Consider the following 16,906-nt stretch of genomic DNA (forward strand, 5'->3'; position numbering starts at 1 on the left):
ATTCTGTGGAAAATTCTCACTGATGTACTTCCCATTTGGAGGAGTACAAATCACCCCAGGGGAACTTATTTTGTTCCCCAACTCTCCCACAGAAACCAGCATCCTGCAGCAAAGTTACACTGCGACAAGTTTATCATGTGAAGTCCTTCCATCCTTTGGACAAACAGCAAACAAGTTTGTGGCTCACATAGGAGCTTGTTATTTATCATGACATTTCATGAATCTATAGAAACTCTTTGAAAAATGATAAAAATAGAGAATTGCGAGATGAGCAAGGAAAGCACAGGATGTTTTTAAATGGAGTGTGTCTAGCCGACACTCCCTCACTGCTATGTGACTGAGTTAAAGTGTCGGAAAACATGGCTTGGTTATACGTGGGTGCTGTTTTTCCTTGACTTGTCTTTTCTGAAGAGTTACGCTCACAGAGGAGACTTACCACTTACACCTGGATGTCACTGCGCTCGTGGAAGGGCTGCTCTTATTTCTGTCCTAGCCTCCTCTTTTAATCTCTATGTAAACCTAACAACATTGCATTTCCTGATTAAAATCACTTGTTATTCCTGGTGCTAATCGCACATCTCTATACAAGGACAGACAAAAATCAATCAAAATATGTCACCTTAGAATGACTTCACAAATTGTTTAACACCGCGTTCCATAATACCGTGTGCGAGAGAGAGAAATCTTTGTTGCTTTCCATTTATTTTCGCCTTAATCTATTTGAGTCGTTTAGGCAGAGCCTCAATATGACCCAATAAAAGTTTGGAGAGAAATCTATTTCATTCCTCATAAAAATAGTCTGAGAAGTCATGCATTTAAATGTGGGCTTCCCAAATGGTCCCTTGAATGTGTAACTTTGCCTTCCCCAAGACCCACACCACTGAAATCAATCTTTATAGATTGCCATCACCATAATATTTATGCATCAGTCTCAGAGCTACAGTCAAACATAAACAATGAGGTCAGTTTACTGTAGAGGGCTGATCCATAATTGGTATTTTAATTTTAAAATAGTTCACAGTCCTACTGGAACAAAGTACATAGGCAAAAAAAACTGATAAAATACAATTTGAAATGAGATTAAACCAAAGTAAACAGCTCATGCATACTAAAGTAAACATGAAATGAAATATCTCATAATAGCATACAAATAAACACATTATGAAGCTGCTCACACTATCCAGGAGCAAAGCAAAAAGATGAGAAATGTTGTTATACACACACACACATATATACATATATATACATATATATATATATACATACATATACATATACATATATATATATATATATATATATATATATATATATATATATATATATATATATACACATACATATACATTATATATATATATATATATATATATATATATATATATAATGTATGTATGTATGTATGTATGTATGTATGTATGTATGTGTGTGACAGTAGAAATGTATGTATGTGAAAGGAGAATGTATGTGTGAGACAGTAGAAGAATGGATGTTGGCTTGTACGGCCCCTATACATATATACAGTATTGTGCAAAAGTCTTAGGCATGTTAATATCCCCACCCCAAAAATGTCCCCAAAAATGGTTTTAAGTCAGTTATTCATATATTTTGCTGTAGTGTGTCAGTAGGAACTATCATTTTACATTTCCAAACATTCTTTTTGCCATTAATTGTAATAATCCAGTGAGATTTGTGTATGCACAAGGAATCTGACAACAGCCGGTCTGATCTGATCTCACCATCATCGAGTCCGTCTGTGATTACATGAAGAAACAAAAAAAACTGAGACAGACTAAATCCAGAAGAACTGTGGGAACATCTCCAAGATGCTTGAAGAAACCTTCCTGCAAAGCTACCTGAACAACTATGCGCAAGTGTACATCGACAAAAGCCGCAAAGGGTCGTTACACCAAATATTGATTTGGATTTGTTAATAGAAGTTAAATCATAAATAAATTCAATTTATGATTTTATTTTTGAAAGCATTCTCACTTTACAGCATTTTAAGACAAGTGCCAGTACTTTTCACAGTACTGTAGCTTTGCAGGAAGGTTTCTTCAAGCATCTTGGAGACGTTCCCACAGTTCTTCTGGATTTAGTCTGTCTCAGTTTTTTCTGTTTCTTCATGTAATCACAGACAGACTCGATGATGGTGAGATCAGATCAGACCGGCTGTTGTCAGATTCCTTGTGCATACACAAATCTCACTGGATTATTACAATTAATGGCAAAAAGAATGTTTGGAAATGTAAACTGATATTTCCTACTGACACACTACAGCAAAAGATATAAATAACTGACTTAAAACCATTTTTGGGGTGGGGATATTAACATGCCTAAAACTTTTGCACAGTACTGTATATATGAAGAGTTCAGATGCAAAAGCCTCTAAGTGCCGTCTGAAATTTTCTTCTAGAATGATCATTTTTATCAAGCTTGTATATTTAAGTTCAGTAATTTCACTAAAATGGCAATGAAAATTACCTATGAATTGCCATTTAAGTGAAATTACTGAACTTAAATAAACAAGCTTGATAAAAATGATCATTCTAGAAGAAAATTTCAGACGGCACTTAGAGGCTTTTGCATCTGAACTCTTCATATATGGGCCATTCTACAGAATTGGTGCAAAGTCAGAGTTGGAAACATCTTGAAATTTTTTAGTTTTTTCCCACAAATTTTGCATGCAAATTGTATAATATCCAAGGTACGCTTTTCTAGTAATTGTGCAGTTAATTCTCATATTGTATATATCTGATTTCTTTCTCAACTATTTACGTTCACTTGAGACATAACCGACTGTCTTTTACTAGAATACTTGCCGAGACTGGTATTTTGACATAATATTTTATTTGTGCCCGTTCAAGCGCATGGAGTTGGTACGTGAGTACCAAAATGATGGTGAAACTTAGCAATTAATCCGCAAAACACATGCGTGCCGAACCGCGGGGCCTGGTCCATACAGATCACGGATCTGTTTAACCCCTAGCATAGAGCGGAATATTGAGCGGAGTGTCACAGTGTTCAGTGATAACAGCTAAAGCGAGAGTGAAACCAGAGTGCTAAACACTGAGGGCAGGTTCAGCATATGTTTTCAGCTCATATTTTTTGCCCTTTTTTTCTCTTTTGGCCAAAAAACATTTTCAGCTTCCAAAATTTCAGTGTATCTCTACTTTAAAGCTCAATAGAGAGTATGCAAACAGGCCATGGTGTGATTCATTCTAGTATTGCTGCTTGGATTTCCTAATTTAGATTTTAAACTAAATGGCGTCCCACTGTATAGTGTGGGATTTCTGATGTCACAACGGGTGCTAGACTTTTGTCCCTCTAAACCTCTACTGAGAAATATCTTCATCATTTCTTATAGAAGAACAGGCTGAGTTTGCAGTTCCTTAAGCCTATTTGCAATAACAGTACAAGAATAAACACTGCAGAGAGAGAAGGCAACTGAAATAAGGCACTTAACTAAATCCTGATGTATATGGCTCTCCGTGAGCTATAACAAGACACTGTCCCCTACAACAATACTGATTTTGATGAGCAGTCAGTAAGATGTTATGGACTGGCTGAATATCTGAAGGCTCTTATGAATACATTCCACCTGAAGTGATTTTTTTAGATCCTCTCTCACATCTTAATATCACTCCACACACACAGCCCACCACAGTAATCAACAGCAATCATAGTTTGAAAGTCTCTCTCACTACAGCTAATGAGCTGCATTCCAGCACCGTTGAAAAGCTGCCTTCAAGGATACAGCGGGGTTATTTTTTACCCATCAAAGAACAGCTCCAGGTATCCTTTGAACATTAGAGAGGAAAAAAACTAATGTTTTGCTGACGGCTGTGATGTACCTGGTTGAGATCTGTGGTTCAGGTGAGGCCAGTAGAGAGAAACAGTATCTGAGGGTACTAACTAACAAGTATATAAAAAAACAGACTAATATTTGTCCAGTTGCAGAACAAAAAGATGAGAAAACTGGAAATTAAATGTAAATTAGAAATAATAACCTTTTTCACAGTTTGAAAGCCGGAAAATAGATTAAATAACCAGTTATACTAAGTGGTGTTAGAGTCGTGATGTAACTGAAGTGGTTCAATGAACTTGAGTCTATGTTGTTGATTGGATAGAGGCAGATCTGAATGCGAGCTGCGGTCAATAGTTATAAAGGGCAGGGTTTAAGCGGTTTAAATGATTGGAGAAGTCTGTTTCACAGAAAGACTGAGCTATGACACTTTAATTAATTAAAATAATCAGGTCAAATGTTAAAAGGAAAAAAGAAACATATGCTTGGTTGAATCTTTCACTTTAATATCAATAACGTGCCTTTAGAAATTTTCATTTCGTGCCGACTTTTAAAAAGTGCATGAGCGCCTTTTATAGTATCTGGAGTTTAATGATGACAGTGCCATTTAATCACTCGCTTGCTTTAGAATGCACTACTTTCGTCAAATGCGGACTTTAAAATAATAATACAATAAAATCTAAGTAAATATGCTCAAACTTTTGTTTTCAAAGACATCTTTGTTCACTGTGCAAAAATATTAATGAAATTCACTGTCGATTATTTTTATCAATTATTTTTTATTTTGTCGAGCAGTCATTGCTTGATAAAAATATTTTGAACTGCATTGTGAGAATATAAAGTCAGCTTTGACTAGCAATTCTGTCATCTCAGCCAAAACTTTATGGCTGTAGAGGACCAAAAATATATATATTTCTCAAAATAACTCATTCTCTTCTCATCGTTGTCTCTCTATATGTTGCTTTGCTCTAATCTCCTCGTTCACAGCAGGCAGCATATAAATATATAAAATCTAGACACCAGGATACAAGGAGAGTCCCTAAGAGAAGCATTATTATATTACAGCTGTAGCAGACACACTCTTGAGCATTCCTTACATAAACCTCTACCTTAGCTCATATCAGAGGGAATATTGAATTTCTAAGGTTATACTCTCCAGTATTAGCATTTCATTTTATAATTTAGTGGCTGACCTGAAGATTAAGTAGTCAGTGACTTGAACTGCACAATGACTACTGTAGTGAATCTAAAGAGAAGTATGCATGTTATTCAATGTTAACATGGCAAAGTCATCTGAAGTGGTCAAAAGGTGACCATAATCTAGATGTTGTCATAAAAAAAAATCCAAAAACAACGAGATAGACCTGGATGTTAGTACAAAAGAAAAAGACAAGAAAACCTGGAGGGAAAATTGCATTTACATCAAGATATTAAAAAACAATATTCATCTAAAAAAAAAAAAAAAAGCTCTTGAGCTCTATATTTTATGCCCTGAACACTTACATCCTTATTAAAGCATCCTGATAAATATGCATCCACTACTTCTAATTCTGCTGGGACATGCAAATGAGCGATTGCAAACATTGCTTGATTAAGTGTCAAATTTTAATGAGATGAGCTATTATCGGTCCTAACTTAATCTAATGTTATTAAGGAGGCAAAAAATGAACTACGAAACTGTGAAATATTTATATTTACAAGATTTGGGTCACAAATCTTGTTTGATGTGTGTGACAAGAGAGCTGACATCATCGATTTCAACGAGATTAATTCCTCCAACCTCTGGCAAGTTGTTGAGCCACGCAGGGTCCACTTATAACCAAACTTCTCAAGGGAATGAATATTTACATAGCTTGCTTAAGAGGTTATTGTGATTTGACAGCCTGTGGAAATTACTCATTTCCAATGCTGATGGAAAATGATACAGAAACACAAGTGGAACGGCCAGGGAATTCAGCAAACTAGATTCCCAAGATTTGTTGTAAATTCATGTTATGATGTACATGACTTTGTATACTAGATTGAGTTTGATCAATGCGATATTTTATTCAAGAGTGAGAATGTTGTAGTATTCAAGGACGGATGTTTCTTTAAATCTAGAGATGCACCAATCGACCGGCCAGGGACCGGAATCCTCCAATTTTCCGCATGATCGGCCCGGACTGGTAACCGGCCGGTCAGTCTCACGTCTAATCAATTCCGAGCCGGTCCGTTTTGTTGCCAGCGGCACAGGAGTCTAATATTCCTGCTGCTGTCTGTCATGTTAATCAAGATTTAGAAAATAACTCTCTGCTCTTGACTGAATAACTTTTGTAACTAATTGTAAGCATGAATGTGTGTTTGAATTTTTACAATGAAGACTATTCAGTGTTATTTTCATTTGATTCCTTTCATTTCTGTTGTATTTCTTACCTGAATAACTGAAAAATGTAAAGCCATGTTTATTTCATATCCCTCTTTATTCTATTGCATTTATTTGTGCTGTTGCTTAAAATGTTTATTTGTTCTTATTTTATTAGTCTTTTTACTTGTTTTTTATGAAAATAAAATTTTACATTGAAGAAAAGGAGGAGTTTCTTTGCTGTCAATTATAGTTCTTTGAAAGAAAATCGGAATCTGCAAAAATCGGTCACAATTACAAACAAATTGGAATCAGCCGAGAAAATTGCAATCGGTGCAGGGTCATTCCGTGTCAAATTAACCAAATTTCTTAGTTAATATTTTTTCTGAATAAAGACAAAGATAAATAGTGATGAAAGCCAAAAAATATGAAATGCCACAGATGGATATTAACTGAGCAATTCACAGAGGGGGGTCAAAATTAGTTTTCACATGAGATTTGGAGCCAAATTACAGGAGGGTAAAAATGACTTTAAAAAGTCAGTTTATTTTTAAAAAGCCTATATTTTTACACAGAGATTGGTAGGTATAATAGTAACATCGGTTTACTTTAGCAATTTTGTTGCATTACATGTCAAATATAAAAGTTCAAAGAGACTGTAAATGGTTCGCACTCTGAAAAACTAGACAAAGTCTTTAGCAAAAAGAATCAATTATTTTAATAGAGCAAGAGCAGACGTTTCAGCCATCCAGCTATTCTCAATGCTCATAATATATAAGTACAAAAATGGAAAAAAGCACTTTCTTGTGTATTTTACCCCAAGTTTGCATGCCTGTAACTCAAGAAGTATTGAAGATTTCTTAACATCCTTTTAAATTTTGTTTTTTAACAAACATTTCCTTTAGTACCTTCATTTTAAAGGCCATATATGGTACAATGCCAGAGATATGGAGATCTTAATGTGCCTCCTTAAGTAAATTAGTCAATTGTACACATTTTCAGTTGCCAAAAAACAAATGTGGGTCACTTTGCATACAGTTGATATTTTTTTCTTTTAAAGAGAAATATCTGAATAACAAATAGTGTTGAAATTAGAAATGTACCTCTTTTTATTTCTATCAACACAATTGCATAGAACATACCTGTCTGAGTCTTTCTAAAGTCATTTTCTCCCCCTGTAATTTGGCTCCAAATCTCAGATGAAAATGGTCATTTTGACCCCTCTCTACAAAATAGTGGATTATTCAGTAAATATACATTCATTGCATTCAATATTTTGGCTTTCTTCTTCATTTATGTATTTCTTTCACAAGACAAAAAATAATCTAAATTAAAAATAAAAAAAAATTAGCCAGGGACCTCTGATTGAGTTGACATGGAATGACCCTGTATCTCTATTTCAACCCACGATGGTGTGAGGAATTTGTTTTTGCACAGGACTACTTGTTAACATAAGTGAAGCAACTGTAAGAGGAAAAAAAAACAGATAACAAAGAGCCTATGATTAATGAGAAAATTCCATTTCAACAGTGACCCAAAAAGACCATTAAGATTTCCACTCAAGCATTTAACATTAATTATAACAAGCTTTCCATAAGCTTCCATGAAATTCAACAAGCAAAGCAGAAGTTGCGCCGGAAAGCTATTCAATGAATGCTGAGTCAACCGTAATTTCAGCCTTAAATGCTTGTTGCTTCTTTTTATTCCACTTCACACATATTAGATTTTACTCAAAGAACGTCATTAGATTATGACAACATGCTGACTGAGTTCTTGCGAGAACCTTTGAAAGCTAACCTCTAGATGAATGTTTAGGAATTAAAATGATAAAAAATGCTTTAAGTGTAATAAAAAAAACCCTGCTTGCTGAATTCATAACACTACTCAAAGTCATTTTGGCTTTAACTAAAAGGCTGATTGATCCATGCCATTTTCAGTTGGAAGACTTCTGTATTGACAAGTAACGCCCATTATGCCTTAAAAGCTGAGTAGCAGCACTCTGATAGATTAGCAGAGCTTTTTTAATCAGGGTTTGTGCAGGGTAACGGCACAATCCCTGATAGCTCTAATTGAAATGTCCAGGCCTTGCTCTACCTCTTCACTCCTCATAGAGGCCACAAACTAATCAAAAACACAGGGATTAGAGTCTCAACATGTGCTGCTCAATCACTCTATCCCCCATCTGTTAGATGAAGAACAACACAACACTGATCTTCAACTCCACCAGCAGTAGGATTCATCATTTCACAAAGAAATTCTACATTTATTTCAAACGATTAAGAAAAATGAGTTAACGTATGGAAATGTACTGCAATGTAATGAACATTAATGTGAACGTTCTTGAGAAATGACAAACCAATTGCTGAATCAGAGTTTTGAATTGATTCAAACACAGGTTGGGATAATTCACAGAAATGCATCAAATGCTGTTTTTGCCAATTAGGTTTAAATCAGGCTATTAAAATACCTCCGTTAACGCAATCACACACTCGTGACTCACAAGACAAGGTATGAAATTAGTGTAATGATACGCTCTTTAGAATTAAAAAGTGATTAGTCATCACAATATTCATTATGTCTCTTAATTTTATATTGCCATCAAAAATCATTGCAATTGTTAACATGATTATTCAATTTCATTGTCACATAATCCCACAATGCAAGCTTTGTAAAGAGGTCATTATTTAAGGACTAACACCAATACACAACCATTAAATGTTGTTAAAGGGCATTTAACATTGAGCTCATTTTTTTGTAAATTTGGAGTGCTGTCAGTACAGAGAAAAACGACAAAAATCGGTGTTGCCTACACCGTGTTATCCTCTTTTTAAAATTTGCACCCTGTTGACTTCAATGGGGCAAGTTTTAAACCTGCTTTTAGCCTCTTAACATCCTTGATGTGTCATTACAAGTGCCCAGCCATGTTGAGTGATTCCTTCAGAGTGAACACGGGTGAATCTGACTGCAGTAGATGTGAAAGATATGAATAAAAGTGATGTTAATTCAGCCAGCGCACATACCTGTATTTACATCCTGTTTTCGGTCGAAGTCCACAGTAGTGGATTGTCGAGTTCACGCGCATAGGTTTAGTACCTATGATCACGCGCGTGAACTCGACAATCCACTACTGTGGACTTCGACCGAAAACAGGATGTAAATACAGGTATTTACAGGTATTCACTTTTATTCATATCTTTCACATCTACTGCAGTCAGATTCACCCGCGTTCACTCTGAAGGAATCACTCACATGGCTGGGCACTTGTAATGACACATCAAGGATGTTAAGAGGCTAAAAGCAGGTTTAAAACTTGCCCCATTGAAGTCAACAGGGTGCAAATTTTAAAAAGAGGATAACACGGTGTAGGCAACACCGATTTTTGTCGTTTTTCTCTGTACTGACAGCACTCCAAATTTACAAAAAAAATTAGCTCAATGTTAAAATTGACCGGAGTTCTCCTTTAAAGGCACAGCAACAAAAAATAACATCATGTTTAACACTGAGGGTCAGAGAGAGTGTGAAAAATTCTGACTGTTTTTGGAGCAAAAGTTATTCTTGGCTAACATAAGTGGCCCTCAAAGAGAAAAAAGGGGGCAGAGGTCAGTTTTTTTTTGTAAATCCAGACTGTGCTGAAAAATATCTACTTTAAACAAAACTTGGAAGGATTTAGTGTACAACGTTGCAATTACTAAATATGTATATACAGGCCTACTTTGTGCTATAGAAAGCTTTAGTGTCATTTTTATGTCATTTTTATGTCGAGAAATGGTAAAAATCTGGCATCTCATATTTTATGTTTCGAGCCATTTGTGATCTCTGCCAGTGAAGTCGCTATAATCACACCATTAAGACTGAGATGCAGCCTGTGTGATCAGAGATGTTTGCCTCTCGGTGAGTGTAGAAGAGACGAGTTTGACAGGTTCATTAATGCTTCAAGAGAAAGAGCATGTTCCAGCCGTGTGCCTTTTGAAAGAGTTTCCAAAGTAACTCAGCAATGGCTAAAACGCGTCTTATTGTTAGCTTCAGAACAGTGGGACTCCAGAAGCATGAAAAGAAACAGCCATTAATGTCACAGAACTCAAACCCGAACCATACCATTTTGGACACTGTGTATGAGACATAAATAAAAGTCAGAAAATGCAGCTTCTTCCAGGATTCTTAAGATTTAAAGTGCTCATGGCTTTGAACAATAACTTGATTGTTCCTGAGTGAATATTTGACATGTCAAAAGTTTTCCAATTGCATTTTTTTTGACATGCTGGTTACATAGAAACAGAGATATTGGGCTGCCAACTTATGAAAGCTGCATTCTTCAGACGTGACAACCCATGAATAGCCCCATCTATGGATGTTCACTGCACCAACTCCTAATCTAAACGTCTAGGTCATTCATACTTCACAGAATCACTCACTGGACACAGTGCTGAACTTCTCTTCAATGGCTTTTGTGAATGAGCACAGTGTCTGACAGAATCTTCTCACGTCATTGTGGCAGATGTTTAATGAACAGTGCTGGGACCACTAGGATCACTAAGACATTGCTGTTTACATCAGCCTATATGAAGGCTATTTTGTACTATCCCTGATTACTTATGGAATAAACAAGCAGGCTTTATGCGTATAGAAAGGTCAGAGAGTCCGAAATTTGAACTAAAGCTACTTATTAGCCACTGACAAATCGTTTTTAGGTATTTATTTAAATAGACGCGCAAAAAAACAAGCCAAAACGGATGTGAAATTGGTTTTGACACTTTTGACACAAAACCACTGTCCACTTCAACACTATATACACACAAAAAAAAATCATATTTATACATCTTATAATATTTTATTATTTTTCACAACCAGAATCACTGCAGCTTCACAGGACTCCCTGCATATGTAGGGATTTCTATATTAGTTTTATGGAATTAGTCGTTTTTTGTTCTTATAAAGGGAAACGCATTTCAGTTAACACTAAAACTTATTTCCTGCAAAGTAATTTGAATTAAAGGCACAACAACAAACTGAGAAATAATTGTGGTCGTAAAGGCTACGTCAATATAATAGTGACACACAATAACAATTCACTTGAGAAAATGTGTCAGCACTCTTGTCTTTTTGATCAGATTAGCAAAGAAATAATTTTACATCTTAGGCTGAAATCGGCACCCCTTACTTTCTGTCATCAATCATCAACACCTAATGGGTCTAATTTGCCTAATAACACATCATGCTGAGACTCAGCGGGACTGTGTCACTTTGGAAAGATGAAGCTGCATTTAATATCTTAATAAAAGGCATCATCAGACAAAAGATCAGGTCATTTTGACATTGTAATCTCTTAAGATTTTTCAGAGCACCTCTAAAATCAAATGGCTGACTAAACTGTTGCTTGTCCTAATTAGGGCTAGTCAGTGAAATCATCTTAAATATATCATGAAAACATCACCCTAGACGTTCATTTCTGGGAATTACAACTATTGTAGATTCTATTTTTACTGTAAAGATGCCTCATGCTCTGCTGTCATCCACTGATTAAACTTCATGAGTTGAACTCTTCTTGAGCAATGATCCTAAAGTCTATTTCAAAGGGAAGTTCTCTCCGTTAAATCACTGTACTGTACTCCATTCTCTCCGTGTGAAGCTGGACCACAGCTGTGGCACCAAATTTCAATTTAATGACATATAATTCCTGCCTTGGCTGAGAGAGAGTAAGAAAAGTGACAGGGGGTTCAGTGGACAGTTCAGGCCTGGAGGGATGTTGGCTTGAGCGCAGCAAGGGAGTCTGCAGCTTCCTGGCAACCAATGACATCTTCTCCCTCTCCCTTCGCCCCAAAAAACACTCTTAACCCCTGACAACCTCCATTAAACACAATTCTAATTCTACACTAGTGGAAGCTGATTGTGCAGACAGTAGGGGCTGCAAGGACAAGTATGTATATTTGCTTAGGATACATCATTTTTTTTGAAGAGGGACGCGTCACGGTCAGATGCTGAGTGGATTCTGTTACGAGCACTTAAGAACCAGACTGAATAGAGTACTTGCCACATTTTCAAATCTTATTTGACCTTATAAAGTCATCACGTGTATTTTTTTTTTCTTTGAACACAACAACATGTACTATTAACATTACCATATCACTGAGACTTACATTTTTAAATGTTAATCAATATTAAAGGGATAGTTTACAAATGAGAATCCTATCATGATTTATTCGCCCTCATGTCAATTGATTTTCTTTCTTCTGTTGAACACAGGAGACAAAATGAAGGTTGTGCTAGTCAGTTTTTTCATACAATTTCAGTGAATGGTAATAGAAGATGTGAGCCAAAAAAGAAAAGAAAAAAAAACTTCAGCATGAATCCACCACTTTTGTGATAAATTGATTTTGTGGGCTATATTCCAAGTCTTAAGTCATACCATAGCTTTGTGTAATGAAACTCAAATTTATTCACAGAAAATCATCAACTCCCAGTGAGATGGTCAAGTAACAATGCAACAGAAGTAACATCTTTTCTTCCGTATTGTGATGCACATCCGGAAGAGAAAAAAGAAAACAATGTATGGCAGGGACTTAGATCTATCCTTCGGTTGTTGATTAGATGAAGGCAGATCTGAATGGGAGCTTGTAGTCGACTGTAAGAAAAAGCAGGTTCTCTTTCATCATCTCGTGTTCAAGATCCACCTTTGGAAAGGGCATCTATTCCAGAGAACCGGGGTTCAGTAACCTATTATTTTAAAGTCAGCATGACAAGGAAGTGCTGATAGTCTTTCCTTCTCTATTGTGAAAGATATATCCGAGTGAAACAGCTTCTTGAACAAGAAAAAATGTAGGGCGGGACCTGATTTGTTTTTGTCCAACATGATTCAGGAATTGATTGGATCGTCGGGGTTTGCTATTGCTGTGAGTGACAGGTTGTCCCTAGGAATGCACCAAAAAAATGTTCAACCGAAAATTTAGAACCGAACAGTTTAGGGCCAAAAATCAGTGACCAAAACAGACATTTAATTACCGCTTCTCCAATGACACATTTTGACGGTCCATTTTGATTTCATGGTCACTAAGTTGGCTAAATGACTGAGAAGTCCAGCAAAAGTCACCAGAGAAGTCTGACGTTTCACCAGAACAGTTAAATTGTTAAAAAGTCAAAAAAAAAATTGTATTCGCGATAATATAATGCATTTAGAAATTGAATATTTGCCTATTAGCCTATTTCATTACAGTAAAATGCATTTTAGATTAATGGATGAATATCCATTTCATGGGACCACTAGACCATTAAGTCGAACTCACAAATCGAACGAATCAGATTGTTGAACGAGCAATCAATTACTTACAAAGATCCGATTCAAGCGAATCATTTGTTGACGAATCACAATAGCTTCTGTCACGGACGAAAATCATGATTTCCAGTGAATAACTGAATATTCGCGGTTTCTTCCTCACACAGTCGGTGTCACATTACTTCAGAAGTCTTGTAATATACAAGACATATGGATTTCTTTTATGATTATTTTGTATCTTTTTTATTTATATTCTTGACATTCACCCCTATTCATTGTATTTGCCTGGAAAAGACGACCATGACGTTACTTTTCTCTCCTGTATACTGGGTTAGAAAAGACATGAGGGTGAGTAAATAATGACAGATTATTACATTTTTAGTTAAGTATCCCGCGTATATTAAATGATTAGTGCTTCATTTTTTCATCAAATCATGCATGAACAGCAAAGCACATCTATAACAAGCCAGAGAGACTGGCGCGTTCTCCTGACAGGGCATATGTTAAGCACGAGGTCATTCCCTCGACAGATTAACCCTTCTTAACTCAGCTGAACACAACTTAGTATATCTCTGCAACCAACTTAAACCAGTTTATCAGAAACTACGATGGGAGCTGCTCTCTGAACGCACTCATTACACTGTTGCGCAGTCGCACAGATGTGAAACAAGTGCACGCGTTTGGAAAGACAGCGTCCTCACACACCACATCCAATGCGCTTTTCAGAAAACTTTCAAACGCGAATATAAAGTCAAACCATCAGTCCTCCGTCTAATATTCTGAAAATACATCAAAAGCCAAACAGAATTATAACCATCGTAACAGTTTAAAGCCGCAGAAAACGCCACAGAGTTGCACTTGTCTTTATTGATCTGCGAGCGCGACCACCACGAGACCCACACAATAATCTCCAAATGAAAACCAATGGTTTTCCTGCCAAAAAACACTTTCCGAATAATATGTAAATCTCCCGAAAAGATTAATCTTACCTTGTTGAATAAATGCGATGGATATTCCAGTCAGGACGACCCAGCACACGGGATTCTTCATGGCGTCTGGAGAGGATCGAGTGCGCGTGAGGTCTGCGGGATTGTTTTCCTTCTTGCAAATACCAATTTGAAAATCCGGAGGAATAAGTGGAAGTGGAAGTGTAGTCCCAGACTCTAAGTAACTGTGAAGTGGGCACTCGCTCACTCACCTACGCAGGCGCTGAGAAGTCCCTCCTTCAGTGAGGTATTGCTTATGGAGCTGTTTGGCTTGGCTTCCACAGGATTAAAAGAACCCGCTGTTTTCATTTGCTCAAGAGACTGTGCATTTGAAGTGCAATGCTTGGGTTAGTTTCCAATAGTGTATTTGCTGCATATAAGGCCGTTTGTTTTATTGCTTAGTCCTTTTATAACAGTTGTTGAGTTTAATTTTGCAGCATGCCCATTGAAATTAATTCACCCCACTGTCTCGAAATTGGTCCTTTATTGACGGAAAACAAAAAACAAGCAGCGTTCTACTACATTTTGTTTCAGCATCTAACTTTTTTAGGAGGAGGAGTTTTTAATATACTAAAAACTGAAACGTTTTTCCTTTGCTTTTTTTCTTTGTATAGACAACAACGTTGTCAAAACTATCCCTTTCTCACGGATCAGCGAAAACTATTAAAATATGCATGCCAGGCCAGTAGTTGGCGATGTCACTTTGTAAAGAAACAAGTGCATACAGACTGAACACTTAGGCCCTGTCCCAAATGGCACACTCCGGACTTGTGGACTTCCTCAGAGTCCACACTTTGGTGACGTCATGTAGTGCAGACCTATAGGGCCCTTGGCGTGAGTCCATGAGGGCGCATTGAGAGGTATTTTTGGGACAGACTCGATCGACAAGCCAAAAATAACAGTCTGGTTGTTGTTGGACAGGAGAAATCACATTTTTGCACTCCGACGTTTTATCTCCATGTCAACTAGCCTAATTTTACAGTTCTATATTTTGATATTGTGCATGCCAATAGATACATCATGCTTATTTAAATGATGTATACAGTTGTACATAATAATACATAATGTTCCATTTGAACTAAGATTACAATTTTATCACATAATGAAAATGTGCATGAGTTTCAGATGAATTTACAGGTTTCAATATTCATACTATGTTTACATATGACTCAGTAAAGCCCTGACATTCGGTTCTATTTATTTAATGAATCATAATGTGATCGTATTATTCAACGCACTATTATTATGTTTGAGACATCAACCACTGGTCGATGACCATAATGTTTGTATAAACTGTAGGTTACAACTGGTAAAATGTACATCTAGGTCATAAAAACCGTAATATTTTCTTCTCAGCCATGTCAACAATTGTCCGTGAGCGAAATCTCCTCCCATCCGTTGTCTGATTGGCCTTTCGCAAGGATTCCTGGGTAGTTAAAGTGTGTGGAGCCTGCATCTATGCGGGCTTTGTGGAAGACCGCTTCAAGGGTACAAAGGGGGCGCTGCTGAGCACACTTCAGAGCGTTAAAATGCTGAATGGGACGGCCTACGGACTCATAGACTCGGCAAGCACGCACAATTTAAGTCCACGAGACCGAAAGTCCACATGAAGTGCGCCATTTGGGACAGGACCTTGGGTGCTTCTCAATATCCCTCCTCTCTCCTCCGTCCTCCATCCTATGCAGGGGGGCACTGTTTCATAAAATATTGAAGCTTCCCCGGGCGCCGCCATTGATTAGCGGACCCCCACCTGCTGTTAGCATTCCATTGACTCCCATTCATTTTGGCGTCACTTTGACAGCGAATAACTTTACATCTGAGGTGTTTAAAGACTCCATTTGTCTATTATTTATTTCTAAAGAAACACGAAAATGTATAAAAGGCTCCATTACCTTGTGTCTTACGTTATGGCCCCGTAGAAGCAATTTTTGTAAAAATAGGCTAACGATTGCGTCATAACCGTGGAGGTGGAGGCAAAATGACAAAATAATTAATCAGAATACTTAGCAAAAGTTTCTCTTGCTCCTAGCTCATGGACAGCTCCTACTCACACTCTCCGTCTCTGCAAGTTTCGGAAGGGAATGATTCAGATTTCTCTTGGCACAGCTACTAGAAGATAGACGGGTTGCTCACGTCACATCGACGTCGTCAAGCTCAGTTTGAGTCTGCGCAGTACGGTCAGCCATCAGGAAGTGAGAGCTTCTAATTGACTTCACTTGTCTCCGTTGAATCCAATGGGGTCGCTGTGTCCAGTACTGATCATACTGTCTATGATCCTATGACCCGGAAACCGATCGAGCTCAGCCATCTTGAAGGACATCTCAATTCTCTAAGGCCTCGTTTACACTGTCAGTGAAATGTAACCCAATTCCGATTTTTTGCTCATATGTGTTACAGATCAGATGTGTTCTATGACAGTGTAAACAGGAAAAAAACGCATGCATTCAGATATTTCTAGATCGGTTTCAGGCCTCATTCATATGTGGAAATAAATCAGATATAAATCG

At 37.0% G+C, this 16,906-nt stretch overlaps 1 protein-coding gene across 4 annotated transcripts in view; it reads right to left on the reverse strand.

Moving 5' to 3' along the window:
• The window catches only part of ntm (neurotrimin), a 330,112-nt gene extending 315,416 nt beyond the window's left edge, over nucleotides 1-14,696 (reverse strand). For 2 of the 4 annotated variants that reach the window (XM_079860406.1, XM_079860409.1), the window contains exon 1: nucleotides 14,403-14,694. In XM_079860406.1, the coding sequence (XP_079716532.1) occupies nucleotides 14,403-14,463 (61 nt within the window). In that variant the 5' untranslated portion in view covers nucleotides 14,464-14,694. Of the gene's footprint in view, nucleotides 1-14,402 lie in introns of all 4 variants that reach the window. The other 2 variants (XM_079860410.1, XM_079860403.1) reach the window with 2 other exon arrangements.
• Nucleotides 14,697-16,906: the final 2,210 nt, after the last annotated feature.

Source organism: Squalius cephalus (genome assembly GCF_949319135.1).
Source record: "Squalius cephalus genome assembly, chromosome: 24".
Taxonomy (NCBI): domain Eukaryota; kingdom Metazoa; phylum Chordata; class Actinopteri; order Cypriniformes; family Leuciscidae; genus Squalius; species Squalius cephalus.